This window comes from Apodemus sylvaticus, chromosome 12 (assembly GCF_947179515.1).
Source record: "Apodemus sylvaticus chromosome 12, mApoSyl1.1, whole genome shotgun sequence".
In the NCBI taxonomy this organism is placed as follows: domain Eukaryota; kingdom Metazoa; phylum Chordata; class Mammalia; order Rodentia; family Muridae; genus Apodemus; species Apodemus sylvaticus.
In genome coordinates, this window is record NC_067483.1 from 72941502 (window position 1) to 72969070 (window position 27569).

General features: G+C 44.0%; 1 protein-coding gene across 1 annotated transcript in view; it reads left to right on the forward strand.

The window, feature by feature from the left end:
• The first annotated feature begins 562 nt into the window (after positions 1 to 562).
• The window catches only part of Adcy10 (adenylate cyclase 10), a 66193-nt gene continuing 39186 nt past the window's right edge, over positions 563 to 27569 (forward strand). Inside the window, exons 1-12 of the mRNA XM_052200615.1 lie at positions 563 to 710; positions 1384 to 1488; positions 3936 to 3974; positions 4173 to 4316; positions 7641 to 7846; positions 10231 to 10327; positions 12486 to 12574; positions 18150 to 18341; positions 19800 to 19918; positions 20242 to 20318; positions 22152 to 22341; positions 25665 to 25720. Coding sequence (XP_052056575.1) covers positions 563 to 710; positions 1384 to 1488; positions 3936 to 3974; positions 4173 to 4316; positions 7641 to 7846; positions 10231 to 10327; positions 12486 to 12574; positions 18150 to 18341; positions 19800 to 19918; positions 20242 to 20318; positions 22152 to 22341; positions 25665 to 25720 — 1462 coding nt within the window. The remainder of the gene's footprint in view (positions 711 to 1383; positions 1489 to 3935; positions 3975 to 4172; positions 4317 to 7640; positions 7847 to 10230; positions 10328 to 12485; positions 12575 to 18149; positions 18342 to 19799; positions 19919 to 20241; positions 20319 to 22151; positions 22342 to 25664; positions 25721 to 27569) is intronic.

The following is a 27569-nucleotide window of genomic DNA, read 5'->3' on the forward strand; positions in this document are numbered from 1 at the left end:
CCCGGTGGGGTTTACCTTTTTCTGGAAGTAGATGGGTCCATTGCTTCCCTCCGTAGCGTGCTAACTTTGTATAACTGTTCTGGATTGTGCGGAAGTCCAGCCATGGCTTTCCTTCCATACAGAAGATTAATCGTATAGGCAGAGGCAAACATCTCTCTAAGTTAGAGGCCAGTCTGGTCTTCATAGTGAGTTGCAGGCTGGGGGTGAGGGGCAGGATATGTAGTGAGACACTCTTCTCTCTCTCTCTCTCTCTCTCTCTCTCTCTCTCTCTCTCTCTCTTCTCTCTCTCTCTCTCTCTCTCTCTCTCAAAAGGGGGGGGGAGATTGAGAGAGAGGGGAAAGTGATCCCTTTGGGTTGACACCAACTCTAGCTCTGCCAGGACACAGTCATTTATTTAAGTAACCCATCCCAGGGGTAGAACAAAAACAACTGGAGAAAAACAAACGGGAAAGAGAACAAACACATCCCTTAGATTTCCTCCATTCCCAACTTTTGTTTCTAGAAGACCTACTTGGGGAGACAGCTTCCTGGTGCTGAAAAATCCTGACCATTGTCCTTGAACATGAGTGCTCGAAAGCAGGAGCTACAAGACAGGGCAATCGTCAAGATAGCTGCTCACTTACCAGACCTCATTGTCTACGGAGATTTCTCTCCGGAGCGGCCGTCCGTGAAATGTTTTGATGGAGTTCTGATGTTTGTTGATATTTCAGGCAAGTGTCAGAGGGATGCTTGTTTAATGTGGGTGAGCAGCAGGCTCACATCGGAAGTCCCACGCAGGTTGTGACGGCAGTGGGGTGGGGAGGTGGGCGCGTGTTGGGGAGGGGGCACCATTTTCAAACCCCAGGCTGTTAGAGCAGCAGAACGGTTCATCTCACTGTGCACACAGGAACGAGGGGATGACCTCTGACCCAGATGTCTCTCATCTTCCCTTGCTCCAGCTCTCAGTCACAGGCATGTCTTTAAGGCACTCAAGGTTCCTGTCTGGGACTTCTGGCTCCAGTGTCCCTGCCCGACTTCATAACCTGGTCCCCCAAGTCCCACATATATCTCTAACAAACTAATTCAGGAGACAACCTGCTCCTGTCTACGCCCTAATACTAAACTGTCTCTTCAGAAGCGTTTGAAAAATGTGTGGCCTTTTAAACCATTGAACAAAAAACTTCTATTTCCAATGCTACGCTGTTATCACTGTTTACACTGGGAGCCTAAAAGGAAAAGATGGCTTTCCCTGACCCCTAGCCTACTAAGTTCCGCATGGCTACTGTCTGGCCAGCACTAAGGTCATTTGAAACTCTGCCACTTTCTGTGGCTCCCGCTGCGGGGCCAGTGAGCCCTCTGCTGGCTGTGCTCGACTCGAAGGAAACCAGCTGCAGTTTCTTGCAGGTTTTACTGCAATGACTGAGAAGTTCAGCACGGCCATGTACATGGACCGGGGAGCCGAGCAGCTGGTGGAGATCCTCAACTACTACATAAGCGCAATAGTGGAGAGTAAGCGTTCTCGGGGTTGCCGGGCGGCTTTCCAGACCGTCGCTCTGTCGGTATTTGTACAGTTACTTACCATTCTTCATATTCTCCAGGAAATACACGCACACGCACACGCACACGCACACGCTTGATTGTTCATTCGTTTGTTTGTTTGTTTGTTTGTTTGTTTTTGTCAACTTGACACAAGCTAGAGGCTCTGACAAGAAGGAACTTTGATTGAAAGAAACACCTTCATGGGGCTGGAGAGATGGCCCAGTGGTTAAAGAGCACTCACTGACTGCTCTTTCTAGAGGTCCTCAGTTCAATTCCAAACAACCAACCACATGGTGCCTCACAACCATCTATAATGGAATCAGATACACTCTTCTGGTGTGTCTGAAGACAGCAACAGTGTTCCCATATAAAATAAATAAATCTTTTTTTAAAGGGGGGAAGGAAAAGAAAGGAGAAAAGAAAAGAAAAAATACCTTCATCAAGTTGGCCTGTGGGCAAGTCTGTGGGGCATCTTCTTGATTAACAGTTCATGTGGGAGCTTCCAGCCTACTGTGGGTGGTACCACTCCTAGGCAGGTGGCCTGGGGTCATATTTTAAAAAAGCTGTCTGGGTGAGGCTGGGGAGTAAGTCAATACCCAGCACCTCTCTGTGGTCTCTATTTACATTTCTGCCCCCATGTTCCTGCTTGAAGTCTTGCCCTGAACTCCCTTCATGATGGATTGATAGAGAGAAGCTAAAACAAGCTCTTTCCTCTCACAGTTGTGGATGGTGTTTATTGTAGCAAGAAAAGCAAACCAAGACAGTCACCAGTACTTTAAATATGCTATCATACAGCTAAAGGAATAGGATAAAGCCTTACTAGTAAGACTACATGAGAGAAAGGATGTTTTGTGTTAAAGGCCTGAGTTTATAGCCCAGGCTGGTTTGTAACTTATATAAATATGATGACCTTAAGTAAAAACAAAACAAAACAAAACAAAAAACAGTCCTCCTGCCTCAGCCCACCAATATTGAGATTATAGGAATGAGCCACTATACCTAGCTTGATGTTCTTTAAGTTTTTATTTATTAATATTTTATTCTGTGTGTGGGTATTGTGCCTGCATATCTGTCTGTGCACAGATACGTGCCTGGTGCCCACAGAGGACAAAAGAAGGTATTCGATTCCCTGGATCTGGAATTATGTAGTTGGTTGTGAGATACTGGGAATCAAACTCGGTCCTCCAGGAAATCAGCCAGATTTTTTTGTTTGGTTGGAGTTTCGTTTGTTTGTTTAGTTGGTTTGTTGGTTGGTTGGTTTTGCTGGTTATTTGAGACAAGATTTCTCTGTGGTGCCATAGCTGTCCTGGAACTTGTTCTGTAAACTAGACTGGTCTCCACCTCACAGAGATCTGCCTGCCCCTGCCTCCTGAGTGAGATTAAAGGCATGTACCACCACCACTACCAGGCTCAGCCAAAGCTCTTAACCACTGAGCCACCTCTCTAACCCTAGGCTAATGCTCCCTAATGTAAAAACAAAATCTGTAACCCCAAGACTTAGGAATCAGAGGCAGAAAGAACAAAAGCAAAGTTACATAAGTTACATAGTGACTTCCAACTAGCCTTAAGTTATGAGACTGTTTCAATGCCCCATCCCAAAAACAGACTGGTACTTTGCCAGAATGCAACAAATGCCTGAGGCCCTGAGTTCCATTACCAGCACACATACACACACACACACACACACACACACACAGAGAGAGAGAGAGAGAGAGAGAGAGAGAGAGAGAGAGAGAGCAGGTGGTAGCTCACATCTGCAAATCTCCGCTTACATTGGAGATTCTAAACTGGCAACAAACAGCGCTCATTCCCTTACTCCTGTTTCTGTGGAGTCTTCTCATCCATCCGCCAGCCTATGCTCCCCAAGGTCTATATGCTGGCCTAGAGAGAGCGTTCTTACACCCTGGGAGAAGGGCAAGTATCCTCAGGTCTTGGGGGAACTCCGCCCTCCTGTTTCCTGGCTTGTTTGATCGATTTTTGTTTTGTTTTGTTTGTCTATTTGTTTTCCTGGAACACAGATACAGTCTGGTTGTGGTGCTCGCTGGCCTACACAGAAGTAATGAGATGTAATGTTTGATAGACGTGTATTTTCTAAATTGCTAGTCTTGCTAACCCATCTCTCTCTCTCTCTCTCCTCTCTCTCTCTCTCTCTCTCTCTCTCTCTCTCTCTCTCTCTCTCTCTCCCCTCCCCCTCTCTTTCTCTGAGACAGGGTCTAAGATTTAGCTATGTAGCCCAATCTGGCCTCAAACTCACAGTGATCCTTCTGTCTCAGCTTTCCAAGTCTTAAGACTTCAGGCATGTGCAACCATGCTACCAAGCCTGCTTCTACTTTACCAATGAGTAATGTCCGTTAAAGACTCGGTCTGACATAACTTTTTCTTTCTTTATTTCTTCTTCTTCTTCTTCTTTCTTTTAGAAGTCCTGATTTTTGGAGGAGACATCCTAAAATTCGCAGGTATGGAAGCTGACTGAGCTGGGGAGGGCAGAAAGGAAGACCCAAGTAGCTCGCCCTGTTACAAGGGAGGCACCTCAGGAGTCGTGGTCAGGGAATGGGTTGAGAAATGTTTGAAGCAGCGCAAGCTTATGCAATGTTCATGCAAAACACCCTGATCTCCAGGGTAGGGCCTAAGCTTCCAGAGTGTCTCTCTTCAAGGTGACGCCTTGCTGGCCCTGTGGAAAGTTGAAAGAAAGCAACTGAAGAACATCATCACGGTGGTCATTAAATGCAGCCTGGAGATCCACGGCTTGTTTGAAGCCAAAGAGGTGGAAGAAGGCCTGGATATTCGAGTTAAGATAGGTAAGTATTCAGAGCTGGGCACAGTGGTATACGCCTGTAATCAGGGAGCTGAGGCAGGAGGATAGCTGAGAGTTTGAAGCCAGCCAGGGTGACATAACAAGACAGCCTCAAAAAAATAAAAGATTTGGGGAAGAACAGATGGTACCAGTAGTTGGGGCCTGAGTCCTCACGCCTGGAACATGCTGGTTTGGCTCTACTATCATGCTTTGGAACTGGGCTAACCAGGATACAATTTTTTGCACAGTCACTAATCATTTAAGAGAATTGGAGATGATCATGACGTCTATAAAGTGGGCTCTTATAAAAGTAAGGTAGACTAGATGTGGTCGCACATGCCTATCATCATATCACTCAAGGAGTACAGAAACTTTTGTGAGCTTGAGGACAGCCTGGGCTATACAGGGAACCTTGTCTCAAGAAATTAATACTTCTGGGCGTATAGATATAACTCAGTTTGCAGAGTGTTTGCCTACCATGCAGAATGCCTTGTATTTCAAGACCCGCATAAATCAGGTATGGTGGTAATGCTTATAATCTTAGCACTCAGAAAAAAAGAGGCCAGGCAGTGGTGGCACGTGCCTTAAATCCCAGCACTTGGGAGGCAGAGGCAGGCAGATTTCTGAGTTCGAGGCCAGCCTGGTCTACAGAGTGAGTTCCAGGACAGCCAGGGCTACACAGAGAAACCCTGTCTCAAAAACAAAACAAAACAAACAAAACAAAAAAGAGGCAGGAAGAGGAGAAGTATAAGATCACCAGGGTTGTGTAGCTCAGTTGCAAGAGTACAATGATATACAATTTCCTGAGTTCTATGACTGGTGCTTTATAAACCAGGTGTGATGGTACATGCCTTTAAGCCTAGCATTTGGGTGATAGAAGCAGGAGGATAAGCTCAAAGTTACCCTTGACTGTTTAACAAGTTCAGGCCATTCTGAACAATAGGAGATCTTGTATCAATAATATCAAGGAGAAGGAGGAGAAGATTACTCTCATCTCTGTATAGAGTTTACCAATAGCCCCACTCACATAAGATTTGTCTGGTACTTGGCACATAACAAGAACTGGGTAAAGGAATTACTATCACTGTTGTATCTTGTTGCTTGTAAAGGTTGTATAGCACTAAGTACAACAGAGAACAGTTTGTCATTATACAGATTCAGCAATGCCATAAGACTGGTTGTCTGTTACATCATAAGAATGCTATACAGAAACTGGAGAAATAGCTCATTGGTTAAGAGCATTGGCAGCTCTTCTAGAGACCCAGGTTCAGTTCCCAACACCCACATGGCACCTCACAACCATATAAAACTCCAGTTCCAAAGAATCCAACCGCACCAGGTATGCACACAGTTAGATACATAATTGTAGGCAAACCCCTCATTCGAATAAAATAATCTTTTTGTAAAAAGGAATGATACACAAACTGTTTAACAAGTTGTGCCTATGGCACAGCTCAGTGTCTATAACTGGGCTTGTTGAGGACATCCTCCTGATGGGGTGACAGCCACACGCAGCTCCGTCCTGCACGCCATCCTCCTGATGGGGTGACAGCCACACGCAGCTCCGTCCTGCACAAAGAATTTGCATGCATTCTGTCCTTCTCATCTCATCATGGCATCAGGATTTAGGTAACATGGTACCCATGAGAACCACGATTCTGAGAGGTGTGGATGATGAGTAGCAGCCAGAGGTGTGGGCGGTGCCATTGGAGACGGAAATGTATGGATGGAGAAATCTCAAACATGGAGGCCAGCAAGACGGCTGAGTCAGTAAAAGACTTCACATTAAAGTGGAAGAGAACGAATTCTACAAAGTTGTCCTCTGACCTCACTGAATATGGGCCATGGTCTTTCCCCCCCCCCTCTCTCTCACACACACACACACACATATACACACACTCACACTAATGACAATTTTTTTTAAAAAAATCACAAATATCAGAACTAATGGGATCATCCTAGGTTATCCAATTGATTATTTCTCTTTATGTACCTACCTGTTGTCTTAAATAAGCTATCTTTTTATGCCAATTTTCAAATTTTCCAAATAAATATATTCTTTAAAAGACAAGCTCTATAACACTGAATATGGTTTTTGTTTGCTTGTTTGCTTTTGTTTTTATTATAGAACACCAAACTTAAGTAGGACCTGAGGCCTTAGCACAACTGACTCCATGATGGAAGTACCATTCAGGCTGTAAAACTTGGCATGTACACAGCACCACCTGCCAAAACTAAAACAAAGGCCTAATCCATTCAAGTCCATATAGTTCTGGGAAAGTCTCTAAATGTCCTAACCTTGTTTCTTTAGCTTCTGTAGTTCTGCTTCTGGCTAATTGTTCTTGTTAACTGAAGTATGTCAACCCAAAACACATTTTTTTGTGCTTAGAAGCTGATCCTGAGAAAGGTTCAGGGCTACACTGGGATTCTGAACACCCAGTGTAGTTGCTGGCCAGCTAATAAAGACTTTCTGTTGGCTTAAACCCGTGTCTGAGCAGTCTTCTCTAGTAAAGGCCCCACAACATTTTTTTTCCAACTTCACTCAGAGAAACTCATGTAGTATACTTCTTAGACTGAAAAATAACCAAGATGGGGCATGGTGGCTGGGGGATAGGGTGGGATGGAGGTGGGGGAGAGGACAGTGGGGGATGGGACTGTACTTCTATAATCGCGGCACTTAGGAGAGTAAGACTGGAAAATAGGTGGGAGTTTGGGGCCCAGCCAGGGCTATAGTCACAAACAAAATTGGCACAAACAATGAAGATGGAAAACAAACTTTGATTACATTAATTACAGTCATTTATGAGCTCTGTCACATACAGTGTGTGTATGTATATACATACATATACATATATATACAATTTTCACATACATGTCATATCTTACAGTATCTCTGTACTATTATTCAGTTACCAATAGCTTCATTTCTCAATTTGAAAACAAATTAGAGGAAGCCAGGTGCGAAGGCCCATGCCTTTAATCCCAGCACTCAGGAAACAAATGGATCTCTGTTAGTTCCAGACCAGCCTGGTCGACAGAGTGAGTTCTAGGACAGCCAAGGTTGTACAGAAAAATCCTGTCTCAAAACATCCCCCACGCCCCCCCCTCCAAAAACAATGGTTCACCAAAAGGTGAAAATTAGGAGTTGTGCTCTCTAGCTTTAAAAGAAGGGGCATCTGGAATGGCTGGGACCTGGAAGAGGCATTTCTGATCTCTATGTAAAATTCTAAAAGTGGGGTTTCGTGTAAAGGTTGTGTGGTTAGATCTGATTTTTTTTTTCCCAAGATCCAGTGCTTCTGAGAAATAACCCATTGCTTTCTTCTTTCAGGACTGGCTGCTGGCCACATCACCATGTTGGTCTTTGGGGATGAAACACGGAACTATTTCCTGGTGATTGGCCAGGCGGTGGATGATGTACGCCTGGCTCAGAACATGGCTCAGATGAACGACGTTATTCTGTCACCAAACTGCTGGCAGCTCTGTGATCGGAGCATGATTGAAATCGAGAGGATTCCGGATCAGAGAGCGGTTAAGGTGAAAGTGCACTGGGTTTGTGGCCAGTGTGTGCCAGCAGGCCAACTCCAGGGAGTCAGGGTTAGCCTAAGGACATGTCCTGTGGGAGGAAACAGGGTTGCTGAGCCCAAGAAAGAAATGCTCCTTCCAACCCCCCCCCCCCCCCACTGAGGGTAAATGAAGCTATGAGGTGACCTAGGGACAGTTGGGAGATGTAATATCTGATCCTCATTTGTTTGTTTGTTTTTTATTGAGGCAGGGGTCTCATGTAGGCCAAGCCAACCTAGAACTCATATAGCTAAAGGTGCCCTCAAATTACTGATCCTCCAGCCTCCACCTCCCGACTGCTGGGATTTCAATGGGTGTGTGTTCTGTGAAGGGTAGCACTTATTTTTCTCTACCAACAACTCCGAACACCCACCAGTGGATTGTCAGGTGTTTGCCAGGCATACCCCCAACTGTTTTTGCCTGTTGCTTCCTCTTGGTAAACTAAAGTTCTGCATTTTAGAGGCAGGAATACCAGAGGATGTCCCAGACTCAATGTATCATATTACAGAATTCACAGTTTTCCTAAGAACATTTTAGGCATTAACACTTTTTAACACTTGTAAGAAAGAAATGGAGTGAGAATCCCTCCTGGGAAGCTAGCACCCATGTTCTAAGTGCCCCCCTCTCTAATGCTCATACATGAATGGATAATGACCTCCAACTCTGTATCCAAGTCTGCAGAAAGGAAAGAAAGAAAGAAAGAAAGAAAGAAAGAAAGAAAGAAAGAAGAAAGAAAGAAAGAAAGAGAGAGAGAGAGAAAGAAAGAAGGAAAGAAGGAAAGAAGGGAAGGAAGAAAGAAAGAAAGAAAGAAAGAAAGAAAGAAAGAAAAGAAAGAAAGAAAGAAAGAAAGAGGAAAGAAAGAAAGAAAGAAGAAGGGAGAAGAGAGAGAGAAGCAAGAGAGGGAGGGATGGAAGGGGAGGAGAGGGGAAGGGAGGAGAGAAAAAGGAGAGAAAGAAGAGAAAAGAAGGCCAGGCAGTGGTGGCACACGCCTTTAATCCCAGCACTTGGGAGGCAGAGGCAGGCAGATTTCTGAGTTCAAGGTCAGCCTGGTCTACAGAGTGAATTCCAGGACACTCAGGGCTACACAGAGAAACCCTGTCACAAAAAACAAACAAACAAACAAACAAAAAAAAAAACAAAAAAAAAAAAAAAGAAGGAGAAGGGAAAAGAAGGAAGAAGGAGATGTTGTTATCTCAGGTTTTATTTGACTTGAAATGTTTGGAAAGCGATAATGGACAAAGACCTTCAGGGTGAAAAAACAAACAAGTGGCCCTTTGTGCATACATACTGACCTTTAAGGTCTTAAAAAGTAATTGGAAAAAGTTAATTGTTTTTCTCTTTTCTTTTTGAGCTAAAAGTTGAGCGTAGGACTTAGGAGCTCAGCATCTGCCTAGTCGGAGCTATGCCCGTCCAGTCTGAGCTATGCCCCTCGTCTTTAAAATTACAAGTACTGAAGAACAGAGGCACACGCATGCTAGGCCGGCAACCTGTCTCCCTGAGTGACAGCCCCAGCATTTTTTTTTTTAATTTCAACTTTGAGACAGAGCTTACTAAGTAGCTCAGGCTGTCCTTGAACTTCCTTCATAGTATAGGAAGCCCTTAAATGTTTTATCTTCCTGCCTCAGCATCTCACAAAGCTGGCTCTATAGGCCTGCACTACTGGCAACTGTAACCTGCCTCAGTTCAGAATTACAGTTTACAAACCCTTGGCAACAGTATGTTAGTGACACATACCTATGGTCTTAGCACTCGGGAACCTAACCTTAACAAATTTGAGACTAGCTTGCACAAGACCATATCTCAAACAACAAACAAACAAGTGAAAGAGGCTATAGTTAGCTTCATGGTGGGGTACAAAGCCCTGCACTCAGTCGCCTGTGGGCCTGTGATGTGGCCTTACTGGACCTGAGAAGGCAATACTTGCCTTTAACTCCAGCACTCAGCAAGCAGAGAGAAGTGAATCTTTGTGAGTTCTAGGCCAGCCTGGTCTATATACTAAATACTAGGTCATTCTGAACTACATAGTGAGAACCTATCTCAAAACAAATTAAAACAAAACAAAACAATCCCTTGTACTGACAAATACTACCATGGCTACTAACAGTAATAATAATAACAATAATAACAACAACAATAGTAAGAATAACCGAGTAGGGCTTGGTGACTCATACCTGTAGTTCTACCACTTGAGAAGCCAAGACTTAAGGATGGCCTGAAGTTCAAGGGGCAGACTTGAACCTGTACATCCTGAGCCAGTTGCTGTGTGTCCTGTGCTAGACATACTGTTTGCTGTGAAACAATATTCCTAAGGTCACGCAACCCTCAGAATAACAAAGTTTACTGTTTGTTTTATCTAGGTTAGCTTCTTAAAACCACCTCCAACTTTTAATTTCGATGAGTTTTTCACGAAATGTATGGGCTTCATGGATTATTATCCTTCCGGTGACCACAAAAGTAAGTAGCCTCCGTGTGTTTATGGGCCCTTTGCCTCTGAGTGGTCGGTGGCTGTGTGACAAGTGGATACACTCCTTCATACAGCTCTGGCCTTTGATCTTGACATGAAGGAGACAGATTTCCAATTCTTCAAAACAAAACTGAGTACCTAGCTATCTTCCTCTCCTGGCCACCGATTCCCATCTATCTTCTTCCAAACACTAATGAGACAAAATACAAAGCTTCCTTGACTCCTACTTAGCCTCTGATGTCTCAGAAGTTTCTATATATCTATTTGTGCCATGTCTGTCCTTGCATCTCCTTATTTACCAATAAATATGCACTGCATAGTATGGTGGTTTGAATGTGCTTGGCCCAGGGAGTGGCACTAGTAGGAGGTGTGGCCTTGTTGGAGTAGTTGTGTCACTGTCGGGTTGGGCCTTGAGACCCTCCTCCTGGCCATGTGAGAGTCAGTCTTCTCCTGTGTGCCTTCGGAGCAAGATGTAGAACTTTCAGCTCCTCAAACACCATTCCTGCCTGGAGGCTGCCATGCTCCTGCCTTGATGATAATGGACTGAACCTCTGAACCTCTAAGCCAGTCCTAACTAAATGTTTCGCTTTATAAGAGTTGCCTTGGTCATGGTGTCTTTTCACAGTAATGGAAACCTTCACTAAAACACATATGCCTTGGGATATGTGTTTACCCACTCTTCATTTTAAATTTATTTTTAATTTTTAAATTTATTTGGGGGGGATACAGGGTCTCATTTGTACTTTAAGCTGGCCTTGAACTCTTGATCCTCCTTTGCCTCTCAGACACTGGAATTAGAGGCCCAGCTTTAATTTTAATTTTTAAAAAATAGTTCTTTCATACTGCCTAGGCTATTCTCAAACTGTTCTCAAAGAGCTCCTCCTGCCTCAGCTTCTTGTGCTAAGCCTGTCTTATTTTCCCAACATCCAATTTCTACCTTCTCTCATCTGGGAATGTGTCTAATCTACTAGCTACACCATTAACTAGAGTCTGGTGATCTTTTCCTAGGCTTCATCCTAGGTGGTTGATCCGAGGTATTGTTTCCTAGGCTTCGTATGCTAAGCAAGTGCTTTTCCAGCCAGCTACATGCCACAGTGCCCAAATATTGATGGTTTCCTTATTGTTCTGTGTTCTGAGGCAGTCTCGATTAGCCCAGTCTGGCCTCAGACCCTCTCTATCAAAGGACAACCTTGAACTGCTTCCTTCACCCACACACATATTCCCAGGCACTTGCAATCCATATTTATCAGCGCATGTGCAAATGAGAGGATGCAAGAGCAGATAAGCACAACACAAGCAGATATATAGAAACTCACAAGAACGTTGAGGACAAGTAGGTGTCAGGGTTGCTCTGTGTTTTGTCTCAATGGTGTTTGGAAGATGGTAAGAGGAAACCAGTGGCCAGGACAAGAAGATGGCTAGGTTCTTATAACTGCTGTTCCAGAGAATGGGAAGTGGTATGCCAACCTACTATGGCTTTTGTTATACTTGTTGTTTAGTTTTGCTTTGTTTTGTTTTTGAGAAGGGTTCTTGACCTGTTGCTCAGGTTGACCTTGAACTTTGTGACTCAGGACCAAGAAGTCTTCCCCCTCAGTGCCTCTCAGGCTTGGGCTACAGACATACGCTCCACACTTGGCTTGGATTAATCGTCCCATGGAAATCATGCTCTCTCTTTTCCCGGGGCTCTAACAATATTTGTTTTAGGTTTGCCTCTGTTTCCCAAACCAGCCATTTCCTGTGCCTTTTGCCAGTTTCCTTCCCTTTCCTTAACTGCTGGGGATGTCAGAGGGCTGTCCTTGACTTCCTAGTCTACTCCACTCAATTCTTCCCAAACCATTCAATTCATGTCAACAGTCCATATGATTACAGCAAAACACCTAAGAAGCCTCCAGGGCAAAATTCAAGGTAAAATCCACAAGTTATCTTCCCTAGTTACAGAGCATTTTAATTCATTCCTGAAACCAAGTTACAAGCAACTTAATGTAAAGAAGCCCACAACCTGTAAGAAGTCTTCTGTAGATTTCCCTCGGCCCTTTCTGTCATTCGTTGTCCCTGGGAAATTATAAGGGACACTGCCCCAGGGGATGGGAACAAGAAGACTTCTTTCTCTAACACTGCTGAGCCTGCTCTTTCCCTCTGTCCTCTTAGACTTCCTAAGGCTTGCCTGCATGTTGGAGTCTGATCCTGAACTCGAGTTGTCTCTACAAAAGTATGTGATGGAAATCATTTTGAAGCAGGTATTTTCATAATCCAATGTGTTCTATTTCGAGGTGGCAGGAATCTCTCCAACAGCAAGATAGACAAAATAATAAATAGAACACAGAAGCTAGTAAAATGTTTCTAAATTTAAAAAAAAAAATTTTGTTGGCTCAACACTTAGGTATTACCTTAAGGAGAAGTGACAACAACCCTAGAATACAAACTCAGATTGCCCCAAATACCGTGTTCCAACATGGAAAGTCTTTCAGGGGCATAGAACAAAAGACAGTCAGTTATAAGTCAAGATATTTTCAAGTATATGGGTGGGAATGTCAGGTGTATGTGTGTGAGAGGGGTGATGGGGAGCTGGGTAAATCTGTGCCATAGGGCTCATGTTCTCTGATGTTGTTCTTCAGAACTTTCTAGGAACTATAGGATCTGTTAAATTAATACATTCTGAGGAGTTCACCTCATAATTGAAAACTTGTTAGGCAGGACTCAACAGGTAGGCCACGGACGACTATTAAGAGGTCTACAGATAGCACAAGATCTGGGTCTGTATCAGTTCAACTCTTTACAACCACAAAGTTCTAGTCAATCAGTTACTCATCCTTGAAGAATCTTTAACTGTAGCTTTTCTTTTCTTGGAATTTCATTTCACATTCTACATGTATAAGCAACTTCAAATTTGTTATGCAAATCAAGATATTAAAAAATAGGGGAGGTAAGCTGGGCAATGGTGGCACATGCCCTTAATCCCAGCACTTGGAGGCAGAAGCAGGTGGATCTCTGAGTTCAAGGTCAGCCTGGTCTATAGAACAAATTCCAGGACAGCCAGGACTCCTACACAGAGAAAAAAGCAAAACACCAGATAGAAAAAGAAAAATATTAGTAGAAGTGAGTGGTTCAATGGTAGAGCATTTGCCAAGGCTCTTAGTGCCATCTCTAGCTTTGCTAAATCATAGTGAGAAGGAAAGGAGAGGAAAGGAAAAGAAAGGAAAGGAAGGGAAGGGAAGGGAAAGGAAGGGAAGGGAAGAAGGGAAGGAGGAAGGGAAGGAGGAAAGGGAAGGGAGGGGGAATAGAAGAGGAGGGGAGGGGAGGGGAGGGAAGGGAAGGGACAGGGGCATGGGGACACAGGGACAGAGACACAGGGACAGGACCAGAAACAAGACAGAAAGAGAAGGGAAAAGGGAAGGGAAGGTGGAGGAGAGAGGAGTGAGAAGAGGAGGAGGGGACAGCATGAAAGAGGAGAAGGAGGGTCGCAGTTAAAGGAGGCATTATTCATAAGCACGCTGTGGAAGCAAGAAAAAAATTGTGGTACCAAGAAAACAACTCGTGGGACCAGTGGTCAGTGTCTGGCCAGGTGTCTCCAGGTCCTTGGCGTCTTACTCAAACCATGAACATAAGTACACACAGATTTGCAACATCGCTCTGAAACGATCATCAGAGTAAAGTGAAAGCACAGATCAGAATATGCTTCATTACAAAATCAGGCCACGTGAGTAAAAGAGTACCCAAGGGCTCTGGCTATTGTTTGGGGCTTCCTTTTATGGGGTTCAAAAGAAAGAGGAGTTTGATTGCTAAGGGTTGATATGGGTGGTTCTCTAATTTGATTGACAGGGTTATATCACCATTACTGCACAAATCTCTGCTCAGAACGCCTCTGAGTTTAATCATGTGCATGCCTGAAGGTGCATAGGCATGAGATGGTAAACAGTGGATTTTCTCTAAAGGTTCACTAGAGGGCACAGTTTGCCTCAATGCACATTCTTTTCAAACCAGTGTTGGCCAGATCCAGTCTGGGCTGAGCAGCACCCTGACCCTGGCGTCTGCCATAACTAGTGAACAAAATAGTGTAAGATGTGTCCAAGTTGATAGTTTATAAGGGGAGTAAAGGCTTATTTCATTGTTTGGTGTAGAGTTGGTTTATGTGTCTTAGTTACTATTCTATTGCTGTGATAAAACTTTTATGACCAAAGCAACTTACAGAAGAGAGTTTGTTTGTCACTTATGGTCTTCTAAGAGAAAGATTCTATGATGGCAGAGAGGAGGTGACAGGCAGTAAATAGCTGGAACATCAGCTGAGACTTCACATCTTGAGAACTACAAAGAGGCAGAAAGCACACTGGGAACGACATGGACGTTTGAATCCCCAAAGCCCACCCCCAGTGGCACAGCTCCTCCAACAAGGCCACACCTCCTAATCCTTCTCAAATAGTTCCACCACTTGGGAATCAGGTATTCAAACATGTGGGCCTATGGCAGTCATTCTCATTTTTAAAAATCTATTGTATTAACATAGCTCAATGCACATGGGTTCTTGGTTGCTAAAAGGATGCTAGGCATATTTTACGGAGTTGGGTGTGTGTGTATGGTATATTCAGATAAGGGTCTCTGACTGCCATGTGCACTGTTAGTAGTTTGTGTAGCCCAGCTAGGTCGAGTCCTGGATTGCTATTCTCTGTATTTGCCGGTCTTGCACTACATTGCCTTATATAACCCAACTGGAGCTACTGCAAACGTAAGTGTAAGTTGCCTGTGCTTATTATCCTGGAATTGGAAAGCCAAGGCAGGAGGACCACGGTGACTGAGACCATCTCAAAACAACAACAAACTTGGAGGATCCTGTCCCAGGCAGTTCCTCAATTCCTGAGTCCTGAGGGCTCCAAGCAGGTCCCTCTGAGCAGCAGTGGTGGTCTTACCTGTGCTCACAGGTGTGTCCATACTCTGGGGAGACCAGCTCTCTCCTGGAGGTACTTGTGTATGGATCACTATGGCACAGGGTCAGCTTTGGTCACAGACCCAAAACTCTTTTTATAATTGGGATAAAACAGTACTCACTCTCACCTGTATTATACTGGAAAGAGTTTTTCAAGATGGACTTTCACTATCCTGTTGGTCTTACTCCATTGTGGTGTATGTTAAGAGTGTTAATAATCATATGAAACATTAATGAAAAAAATAAAAACTTGGGTCATGGTGATGCACACCTATACTCCTAGCACTTGGAAGTGGAGGCAGGAGGATCAAAAGTCATCTTTGACCATTAACAAGTTCAGCCAACCTGAGCTACAGATCTTCAAACCAACAACCAACCAATCAAAAAAGTAAACAACAGCACCACCAACAATGAAACCCAACATTTATTCTGGGCTTGGTGATAAAAACCTATAATCCTGAGATGATAGCCTGAGAATATACAGAGTGTCTTCCTCAAAAAACAAAAAGAACGGGTCTGGAAAGAAGGGTGGTTAGTTAAGAGTACTTGCTGCCCTAGCAAGGGACCCAAATTCAGTTCCCAGCACTCACATCAGGCAGCTCACAACCTCCTGTAACTCCAGCTCCAGGGAATTTAACAACCACCTCCGGCAGCTGAGAGGAGGTAGCTTCTCATTCACATACGCAGAGATAAAAAATTAATTTTTAAAATTGTGAGTCATGTGTGGTGGTGCATGCCTTTAATCCAACATTTGGGAGGAAGAAACATATGGATTTTTTATCTGGTCTACATAGCCAATTCCAGAGCTGTGTAGTAAGATCCTTTTCAAGAAAACAGACAAAAAAAGAAAAAAAAGAAAAAAGAAAAAAAAGAAAGAAAAAACAAAGGAAGAAAGAAACAAAGAAACAAGTAGAAGGAAGGAAGGAAGGAACAAAGGAAAGAAGATTGTGTTGAATCATAGAGCATTTGCTTAGCATGCTTGAGGATCTGTGTTCAATCCCCTGTTTAACAAATAAAATTCTATAGTTACTCTTTTTATTTTTGCAGCAAACCATCACTAAGTTGTCCATGATGTCTTTGAACTCAGTCTAGGAAGGCATTAGACTTGTGATCCTTTTGAGTTGCTGGAATTATGATCCTGTTTTTAATAATCATTTAGAAGGGCAATAACCTGCAAGTACAAGCACACGAGACTGCCCCAAACTTACCTCACTGGTGGCTGCTACTGGTGCCTGTGGTTGTCCACGAGAAAGTCTCTCCTACAACCTCCCCTTCCTCAATAGATAGACTCCATTAGCTACTGCTGAGATCATTGTCTCCAAGAAGGAGTATAAGATAAACTTGTGAGTTGGTGAGGATTTGTCTGTAGAAATAACGAATACTGTTAAAGAGGTATGTCTGGAGTAGGGAACAGAAAGAAGGTGGAAGACAGATCTTGGAAGACCTTGCAAAGGCATATCCTAACACTTAAAGGACATGCATCCTCAGAGATGCCGAGGTCCCTTTTTTCCTCAACCAAACTGAGAACATTTCGGATAATTTTTGTTAAAAATTATTTGGACATGTATTTGAAAAAAAATCATTACAGCAGTTAGATATAAATCACATCACCTTTTATGAAAAGAATACAGTTAAATGGACTTAATCCTGTGGTTAGCCTAGATGGTTAGAAAGCATGGCGACTTAATTCCCTGTACCACTTTCCGTTTCTTCTGGAAGACACGTTTCACATTGACAGTGGAGAAACTGATACTTTTGTGTTATTTGGACAGAAAGTAGAATGACTATCCCCCACTGATTAGCAAAGAACTCCATTTAACCTCATTCAAGACGGATGACTGGCAGTGGTGATTTGGGAATTCTTTCTTCTCCATATGCCTCTCCCAGGGTGGGAGTGTAGAAAACAGGGAACCTAAGTCAAGCAATAAAACAAAATACACCGCCCAAAAGAGACATGTATTACACGGAATGCTGGAATCCAAAGTTGGGCTTTAACTTGCTACTTCCCATGTACATAACCTTGGGAAATTGTGTTACTTCTCCGTGTGTCTGCTATTTCATTTGTAAACGGGAACACTAATGCTAGGTTTTGAACTTCTGTCTGAAAATAATGGGATAGAATCTAAAAATATTCCAGAAGGCACCAGGATCTGAAAGTACAAGGTGAAGTTATATAAAAGATTATTTTTCTACCCAACTCTAAAAATAGGAAACAAGAAATAAAAATAAGGGGTTGGTGAGATGGCTCAGCGGTTAAGAGCACTGACTGCTCTTCCAGAGGTCCTGAGTTCAACTCCCAGCAACCACATGGTGGCTTACACAACCATCCGTAATGAGATCTGACACCCTCTTCTGGTGTGTCTGAAGACAGCTACAGTGTACTTACATATAATAAATAAATAAATTAAAAAGAAATAAAAATAAGAAGGCAGTAGTAGTACTTAATGAGACCGCATGTTGCCACGGGGGATTTGGTTGTTAGGTAATGTAGCAATTGCTGACCAAATTAGCAACTACATAAATCTTCATTGACCAGTAGGGTGTGTGTGTGTGTGTGTGTGTGTGTGTGGTGTTTGCTTCCAAATTAGCAACTACATAAATCTTCATTGACCAGTAGGGTGTGTGTGTGTGTGTGTGTGTGTGTGTGTGTGTGTGTGGTGTTTGCTTGGGTAGTTGGTTGGTTGGTTTCAACAGAAGAGATTTGGATAAAGGGTTCTAACCATCTTCTCATTTTCCCGTGGGTTGGCTCTGTGAATTGTACCTCACAGTGAGATAGCTTCAGTTGCCACGGAAGGCTTTCTTCCTAGTATGGGCTTTAGGTATGGTCTAGAGTGGTGCTGAAAGGCTCCACTGCCCAGGGCACACACTGCAGAAAGCTGCCCTCTGCCTTGCAGATCGATGACAAGCAGCTTCGGGGCTATTTATCTGAGCTTCGCCCTGTGACGATTGTGTTTGTGAACTTGATGTTTAAAGAGCAAGACAAAGCAGAAGTCATAGGGTCCGCCATCCAAGCCGCCTGCGTGCATATCACTTCTGTCTTGAAGGTCTTCCGAGGCCAGATCAATAAGGTCTTCATGTTTGATAAGGTAAGTCCATACGTACTGCAGAACAGGAAAACTCCCTAGCGTAAGGTTAGCCCTTGAGTCAAAGGACATTGGTGAGGTGGAGGGAACCGATGATGGGATATTTAATGTAGGACACTAGACTTTGTAACACTTATACACGGCCAACATGCCAGGCATTCCTCAAAACATTTTACCTACATTCACTAATTTAAACCTTGTGGTTGGTTACCCTTTGTTACTGTCGGTGCTTCTAGATACAGATTCTCACCATGCAACTCTGACTGTTCTGGAACTCACTCTGTAGACCAGACTGGCCTTGAGTCAAAGTTCTGCCAGCCTCTGCCTCCTGAGTGTGAGGACTAAAGGTGTGTGACATGATACCTGGCTAGGATCCCACATTTTAAATCATAGTTTATTTTCTATGTGCATATGTGTATGGATACATGTGGGCCAAGGCATACATGCAGAAGTCAGAGGGCAATTTCTTCCACCTTGTGAGTCTGCCCTTATTTACTGAGCTATCTTTTTTTAATTAATTAATTTTTACTTTATGTATATGAGTTCATATACATGCATGCATCTGTGCACCACGTGCATTCTTGGTACCCAAAAAGGTTAAAAGAGGAGCACATAGCCCTTGGAACTAGAGTTGTAGATGAGTAAGAACTTCTGTATGTGTGTTGAGAACTAAGCCTAGGTTCTCTGTAAGAGCTGAGTCATCTCTCTAGACACACACACACATACACACTCAAAAACTCATGCATGTACCTCATGCCTTATGGCTTTTTTAAAAGACAGGGTCTCGGGCTGGAAAGATGGCTCAGCGGTTAAGATCGCTGACTGTTCTTCTAAAGGTCCTGAGTTCAAATCCCAGTAACCACATGGTGGCTCACAACCATCTATAGTGAGATCTGATGCCCTCTTCAGGAGTATCTGAAGACAGTTATAGTATACTTACATAATAAATAAATAAATCTAAAAACTAAAAAAATAAAATAAAATAAAAAAAGAGTCTTGCTGTGTTCCAGGCTGTCCTGAAACTTTTATTTAGGCCAAGATTTTCTGGAACTCACAGAGACTCACCTGCCTCTGCTTCCTACTATTGGAACTAAATGTGAGCCTTCCCTAAGCCATCCTAAGCCACCAGCTTCTATTCCCAACCTGGTGTCATACCTACTGCTCTGATGTGCCTCTTAGACTTTAAAGTCTTGCCTCAGAGCCCAAGGCCTTGTCTACAGAAAGGAGCAGACATGAGTGCACACCCAAGCACTCTGCAGGAACTATCTCTGGAGGATAGAGACCGAGCTGCAGTACTGATGGTACCCTAGAAGTTACCCAGTTCACCAAGCATCGGGTAGATGTAGCAGATACCAGGATGAAACCCGATTCCGAAAGGGAAATTTGCTGTGGCCCTTCTCAGCTAGGCCTTCTGTCTTCTGAGTGCAGACTGAAACTGTGCTTGCTGACTCTCACTTACAGGGCTGCTCCTTCCTCTGTGTCTTCGGTTTCCCTGGGGAAAAGGCTCCCGATGAGATCACTCACGCCTTGGAAAGTGCCGTGGATATATTTGACTTCTGCTCCCAGGTCCACAAAATCCGGTGAGTGTCAACCCTGATCTTATCCAGTAGTTCCTGGGCTGGATAAAGTTCCTGGGCTCCATTAAAGGAACGGAGAGGATAGGGGTACAGGAAGCTGGGGTGAAGGGAAAGAGTGAATAACTGTTTGGGTGCTTCAAGCATTCTTTCCTTTATATCCCTCTGGTTTATATAACCGGCCTAGACCAATCGTGAAAAGAGTTATTTATTTGAAACAGCCTCCCCTCCCCTTCCTAATCCTACTTCCCCAGCCTTGCCACATTTTCCCTGCTCCTCATCTTTTCTGTAAATACTCATTGTTAATCTCTTTCTACGCATGGTGTCAGTACTGTCTCCATCGGCGTTGCCAGTGGGATTGTCTTCTGTGGGATCGTTGGACACACTGTGAGACATGAGTACACAGGTGTGTAGAGCTGACCGAGTTTCACTCGACTTTCAAGAAGCAGAGCTTTGTGGGAGGGATTTAAAAGAGAGAGAGAGAGAGATGGAGATAGGGACTTCGTCCTCGGAGAATTTATAGCCTTTCCAGGGGGAGCAAAGCCACGTTGCTTTGGCCACTGACAGTGCCATGCTGGCAGTGTGTGAGAGACAGTGTCATACCTGCAGTGTGTGTTTCTGGTGCCATGGATGAGTATAGGAAATATGAAGTTACGTCCCCAGCACCCACATGGTGGGATCGCAACCATATGTGACTCCAATCCCAGTTGATCTGAAGGCCCTCTTCTGACCTCTGAGGGTACCACACATACATGCAAAAAAAAAAAAAAAATTCATACATATAAAATAATAAAACACTTTTTTGCTTTTGTTGTCTTAAAGACAGGGTTTCTCTGTGTATCCCTGGCTGTCCTGGGACTCTCTCTATAGGCCAGGTTGGCTTCAAACTCAAGAGATCTACCAGCCTCTGCCTCTCAAAAAATAATTTTTTCCCAAGTATTAAGTCACTGGGGATATTTTCAGAATCCTTGGCCTGCTGGCTGCAGAATCCCCAACAACCAGGACTGGTTACTCACTGAGATGACATAATCATAAAAGAGGCGAGGAGCTCTGAAGCAAGACAAGGCTTTAGTCAATGTAGCCACAGCCAAAGGAACAAGGGAGCCGGAATCTTATCCTCTTCGAGGTGCTGATGGTAGATACAAGGGTGAACAGAGGGGGAGTGAAAGGAATGGGGCAAGAAATACACGAAGACAGGCAGACCTGGCCAAACTGTGCTGTGTACATCGGTCTCTCAGGAAATAGTTACTTCTCAATCCCTATACTGAAGGGGTCGACTGCAGGGCTCAGTGTTTCTAACATTTGAGAAAAATCAAGGAGAAGAAATGACTCAAAGAGAAAGTTATGTCATGACAGGGACTGATGTGTTGGACTTTTTGTCCCCATTACAAAATACCCTGGAAAACAGCCTGAGGGAGACACATCGGTTTGCAGGTCAGATGTCCCCCATAGGTTCCTGTGCTTGGAAACTTGGTCTCCTGATGGTGATGGTGATGTGGGAGGCTGTGGGACCTTTGGGACTATGGCCTACCTGGCAGAAATGGACCATTAGGAGCTCAGCAACAGAGTGATGCCGTGTCTCAAAACAAAACAAAAGCATAGCTAGATATACGGGGGTGTCTTTAATCCCAGCACTCCAGAGGCAGGTGGATTTCTGTGAGTTCCAGGCCAGCCTGGTCTACAGCATGAGTTCCAGGACAGTCTGGGTTGCTACACAGAGAAACCCTGTCTCACAAAACCAAACAACCCTCCCCCAAATAAAACAAAAATAAACACACACACATACACACATACACACACACACACATTGAATTACCAAATGAAGTTTTATTCAGCAGACATACACCATTTTGAAGGTCAATGCCCTTAGACCAACACACTGTTTGCCCACTTCATCCCAGAAGATCAGCGACATCTTATCCACCAGTCCTCAGGCCTGTGGCCATCCCCCTTACAAATACCCCTCTATACTAAAGGCCTTTTAAATCCCAGAACAGACAATTCTCTTGGTTTCCTAGGTATAGGTAAGACAGAAACCTTGCTACTGGCTAAGTTAGCTGTTGAAGATTGTTTGAAATAGGCCCTGACTGACTGAAGACTAAACTCATGTGCCATTTCTGACAGGCAGAAGAAATAAAGGGAAAAGGTCATTTGGGGGAGTCGCCCCAAGTTACATGGAGTTTAACGGCCTTTGTTGTTGTTGTTTGTTCTCTTCTTGGACTTTCTCCTACCTTTGTAGTCATTGGTCAGAAGGTCAATATTGCTGCCAGGATGATGATGTATTACCCAGGCATCGTGACCTGTGACTCTGTGACCTATGACGGCAGCAATCTACCAGCCTACTTCTTTAAAGAGCTTCCGAAGAAAGTTATGAAAGGAGTTGCAGATCCCGGACCAGTGTATCAGTGTTTGGGCCTCAATGAGAAAGTGTGAGTGTGGGTATTGACTGTTTTATGAAGCTGAAAGCTGTATCTTCCCAGACAGACCTGGGTCCAGGCTTTAAGCATTTCTCATCTTTCTCCATTCTACTGAGATTGTAGTAAGATGGAAACTCATTCTTCCCACAGGCTTGGGGAGTCTAAGGGCATTTTTCAGCAGCTATGTAAACAGATTAGAGAGTCCCCTGATTTCGGTACAAACAGACAGAGAGATCTGGTCACCATTCAGTACTCACTGATTATATTAACTGTAGGCCCAGCATCAAGAGAGTTAAAACAGGATAAGATATTATTCCTGGGTCTCTGCTAAAGCCCAGCTTAGATGTGCAGATATCCCTTTGGGCTTAAAATTGTTCAATCAGGCCACAGGGGCACACACCTTTAATCCCAGCAGTCGGGAGGCAGAGGCAGGCAAGCTTCTGACTTCTAAGCCAGCCTGGTCTATCGAGAGAAGAGTTCTGGGCCATCCAGGTTTTCACAAAACAAAAACAAAAACAAAAACAAAACAAAAAAACAACTTGTTTTGAAAAACGAAGCTGGGCAGTGGTGGTGCACGCCTGTAATCCCAACACTTGGGAGCAGAGGCAGGCGGATTTCTGAGTTCAAGACCAGCCTGGTCTTGAGTGAATTCCAGGACAGCCAGGGCTATACAGAGAAACCCTGTCTCAGAAAAAAATACAAAACAAAATAAAAAAAGAAGAAAAAACAAAAAAACAACAAAAGGAAAGGAAAGGAAGGAAGGAAGGAAGGAAGGAAGGAAGGAAGGAAGAAAGAAAGAAAGAAAGAAAGAAAGAAAGAAAGAAAGAAAGAAAGAAAGAAAGAAAGAAACAAAGAAACAAAGAAAGAAAAGAAAGAAAAGAAAGAAAGAAAAAGAAAAGACCAGTAGCTTCTAATCACTTCATGTTAACATTCAAATTCCCTGCAATAACATACAAGAGAGCTTTTCCAAGTTCATCCCTTCCTGCACGCCCTCACTGGGATTGTCTAATGGCTTATCTCACTACTCTGCCCAATCCATCTTTACAATATAGCTCAGGGAGTCTTCCTCTCTGTAGGGATGGCTCTGGCACTCCCCATGTCCCTGTAGACATGTGAGCCCTTCCCGCCATTGTGCAACTCTACAGCACATGCTCCCAGTAGACCGCCTTTTCCAGGACTCTTTAGTTACTGGTTGCAGAGATGGATCCCAGGGCCTCATTCATGCTAAGCACATGCTCTACCTCCAAAGTGAACCCCAGTTCTTCCATCACAGTCACTGACTTAATTACACTTCTCTCTCACCGCACTGTGAGCACAGGAAGGCTGAGTGCCGATTATCTCTCGTTCACTCTTATATCCCCAGTGTTGGGCACACAGTAGGTCTCCAACAATGATAAATCATGAGTGGTGCATGAATGAACAACATGGAAATAGACAACTGTTACTCCAGGAACAAACTAGACCCCAGGTCTTAAAGAATCCGCCGTCAAAGGCTACAGTTGATCCAGACATTTCTTTCTGCACTTTGTGTTCCTGGGGCTCAGCACCCTGCTTAACACACACAGCTCATCATTAAGAAGTGATTGACTAGCTGGGCGGTGGTGGCGCACGCCTGTAATCCCAGCACTCTGGGAGGCAGAGGCAGGTGGATTTCTGAGTTCGAGATCAGCCTGGTCTACAGAGTGAGCTCCAGGGCAGCCAGGGCTATACAGAGAAACCCTGTCTCGAAAAAAAAAAAAAATCCAACCCCCACCCCCAAAAAGAAGTGATTGACTAAGTGATTGATAGTGATAATGTTTCAGTGAGCACTTATTAAATATGCATCCTACCTCAAAAAAGAACATTTTTTCTTTTTCCTTTTTTTTTAATGGATCAAACCATCCACCTTGTCCATTCAAGGCCTTTATGTTTTAGCTATACCCCAACACAATTAACAGGTTTTGTTTTGGGTTGTTCTTTCTTCCCCCTCCCCCCCAGGAAAATACAGGACACTATTGATAGCGGTCAGCTGCACTGATCTCAAGCTGCTTATTCAAGTGCCTGGAGTTCAGCAGGTTATTGGCTGATCCAAGACGGCATCTGCTAAGACAGCGTGGTCAGCCGGGCTTACACAGCTAGATCAAATTGGTTCCCCATGTCTCATCCTCCACCAGGCATGCCGTCACAGTCACGTGAAGCTCCCGCACAACCATTTCCCAAGCTCCCTCCTCCTGTTTGCTGACATGTTATTGGCCAGAGCATTCTCAAGGTTAAAGCCACAGCAGGCAGGCAGTGCCCAGCTAGACAAGGGGTGCAGGTACAGGTAGGCTCAGAAAGTAGCTCCCCACATACAGTCACCTTCCAAGCTCCCAAGCCTGAAGTCTTCATGATTTTTCTGCGCGTCCCTCCAGAGGGAGAAAAAGCATTAGAGACACACACGCAGCTGTGACAAGGACTTGGTTTCTGCCCTCAGGCTTCTACAGAAGATTGGCTGTCTGTAGCTCAGGGGAGCTTGACAGGTGCCACCGGGGACTATGACAAAGTAGCAAGGCAGAACACAGAGGAGAATGATCCAAGCTGTAATTCACACTGAAAGGCACACGCACCCTGGCCTGTATTTAGACACTGCCACCACTGGCTACGTGTTATTGGGCAAGTTTCTGCCCTTGGTTTACTCATTTATAAAATGGGCATTAGGTGATACTGTTTTCTCCCTTGTTTTTTGTTTGTTTATTTGTTTTTTTAAATTGATTGGTTGGTTGGTTGGTTGGTTGGTTGGTTGAGTTTAGTGGGCTAGTTTTTTGATTGAACCTGAGCCATCATGCGTGCTGAACAAATGCTCTCCCACTGGGTTACAGCCTTCTTAATCATTTTTTTTTTTGTTAGAATTAAAAGATACTGGTTAAGAAAAAGAGACAAGCAGCAAATCACTTAGAACTATGCAAGACTCATAACAAGTGCTCAGCAAAATAGAGCTGATATTGAGCAGTCCATAGAATCTCTCCAGGATGTGAGGGTCTGCAGCACATCCAAGATTGTTAGGGTCTGCCCTCACCTCACCCCCACCCCATCCCCCACCCTCCAAAAGGTTCTTGTCTACCAATGCAGGCTTAAGAGTCATTTGCTAAATAGTGTGCCAGGTACTACAGTAATAGCTAGTACAGAAGTTGTTTGGACTCTGGTACAAGTAGACATGATTTCTTCCCCTCTTGGTATCTGCAACCAGGGAACAGAGGCTTGTTAGAGATCTTTTTTTTTTCTTTTTTTTTTTTTCTTTGTTTAAGGCTTAAGAAGTCACTTTTGCCCTTGGCGTTTCTGGTTTGAACCTAACATCTTTTCTCTCTTTCTCTCTTTAGCATGTTTGGTATGGCATATCTCATCTGCAACAGATATGAGGGCTACCCTTTGCTGGGTAGGTAGTGAGCCTTGATTTGAAACTTTCTCTGTTTTTGTTTTTGGCTTTTTTTTAAAAGGGTGGGGAGCAACTAGAGACTAATTCAGAGCCTTGCACATATTGTGCAAGCTCTCGGTTTTTAGAACTTTGCTGAACTCTAGCAAGACACAGAGAAAAGGGCAGCAATAAGAAGCAGGCATCCTAATTAATTATGACAAAATGAAGACATATACTTATCACCCAGGTCAAAGGTCAGAGAAATGGCGCAGTGGCTAAAATGTCTGCCATGCAAGTTTGATGATCTGAGTTCAAATCCCCAGGACCCACATACAAAGCTGGGCTTGGCTACACGCTTCTGTCACCCAGCACTGGGGAGTGTGTAGTGGTCCCTTATTGTCCTTTCCCTCTGTCCTTGCTTGGATGTGGTTTGAGGTCCTTTGGGGCTATTTAATCCATCTTTTCAATAAAGTGATCACACAAATTTCTCTATTTTTTTTTTCATTTGGGCTAGGTGTTTTTTTTTCAGGGTCTGGCTTGAATTTTTGTTGTGGAGTCACTGCTGTTGGGATAAAAGTCCATGCAATGAAAGTCCAAGATGGCTTTAAATTAGCTATCTGCCCGAGGATAGCCTAAGGCTCAGGATCCTCTTGTCTGTACCTCTGGAGAACTGGTATTCCGAGCCTGTACCACCACAGTGGGTTTCTCTTTCTCTTTAAACAAGGAACCCTTCACAAATTGGCATGCCACCTGTGTACAGGGTCCTTGCTAATTCCCTCTGTATCACCTCATTTCCAACTATTTGCTAAAGCATTTATTTAATGAACAGAATTCTTCACTACAATGTAATTTGATTTGTCCATCTGTTTGTTTGTTTGTTTTAAACCCATGTTTCTCTGTCTGCTACTTAAGAAATCTTTCATCATCATATGTTTAGAAAAGCATTTCCTAGCTTTTCTTCCAGAAATTCTGCTTTACCTTTTATGTTTAAGTGTCTAAGGGCTGAGGGGTGTGGCTCAGTGGGAGAGTGTGTGCTGGACCAGCATGACGCTTAGCGTGCACAAGGGTCAGTCCTCTGTCACCCACGAAAACACTTTCACTCACAATCTATAGAAGTGACGCAATGGGGATTTGGTAGCAGGGACCCTCTCAAAGCTAATTCACATTGGAAAGGAAGTAAATCTAAAGAGGGCAACAGTGTATTTGGGGAAGAGACCCAACATAGCCTGGCTACAGATTCTGAAGACGGACATTTGGAGTAGCCCTGGATCTTCCCCTCTGTTAGACTTAATATCCCTAGAAGACATATTAAAAGTTAAGTCGTAGCCACAGCAGTGTCCAAGGCCATTGAGAAGAGACTCTGTCCTTCCTTTGGAGCGGTGGTTCTCAACTGACGGCCCTCTACCCCTTCAGCAAAGCTCCATCCACATTGGATGTAAATCCAAAAATATTTACATTGTGATTCATAACAGTAGCAACATTGCAGCTATGAAGTAGCAATGAAGGTAATTTTTATGGTTGGGGGTGTGTCTTACTCAGGGTTTCTATTCCTGCACAAAACATCAAGACCAAGAAGCAAGTTGGGGAAGAAAGGGTTTATTGAGCTTACACTTCCTCACTGCTGTTCATCACCACAGGAAGTCAGGACTGGAACTCAAGCAGGTCAGGAAGCAGGAGCTGATGCAGAGGCCATGAAGAGATGTTCCTTACTGGCTTGCTTCCCCTGCCTTGCTCAGCTTGCTTTCTTATAGAGCCCAAGACTACCAGCCCAGGGATGACACCACCCATAATGGGCCGTTCCCCCTTGATCACTAATTGAGACAAAATGCCTTACAGCTGGATCTCATGGAGGCATTTCCTCACCTGAAGC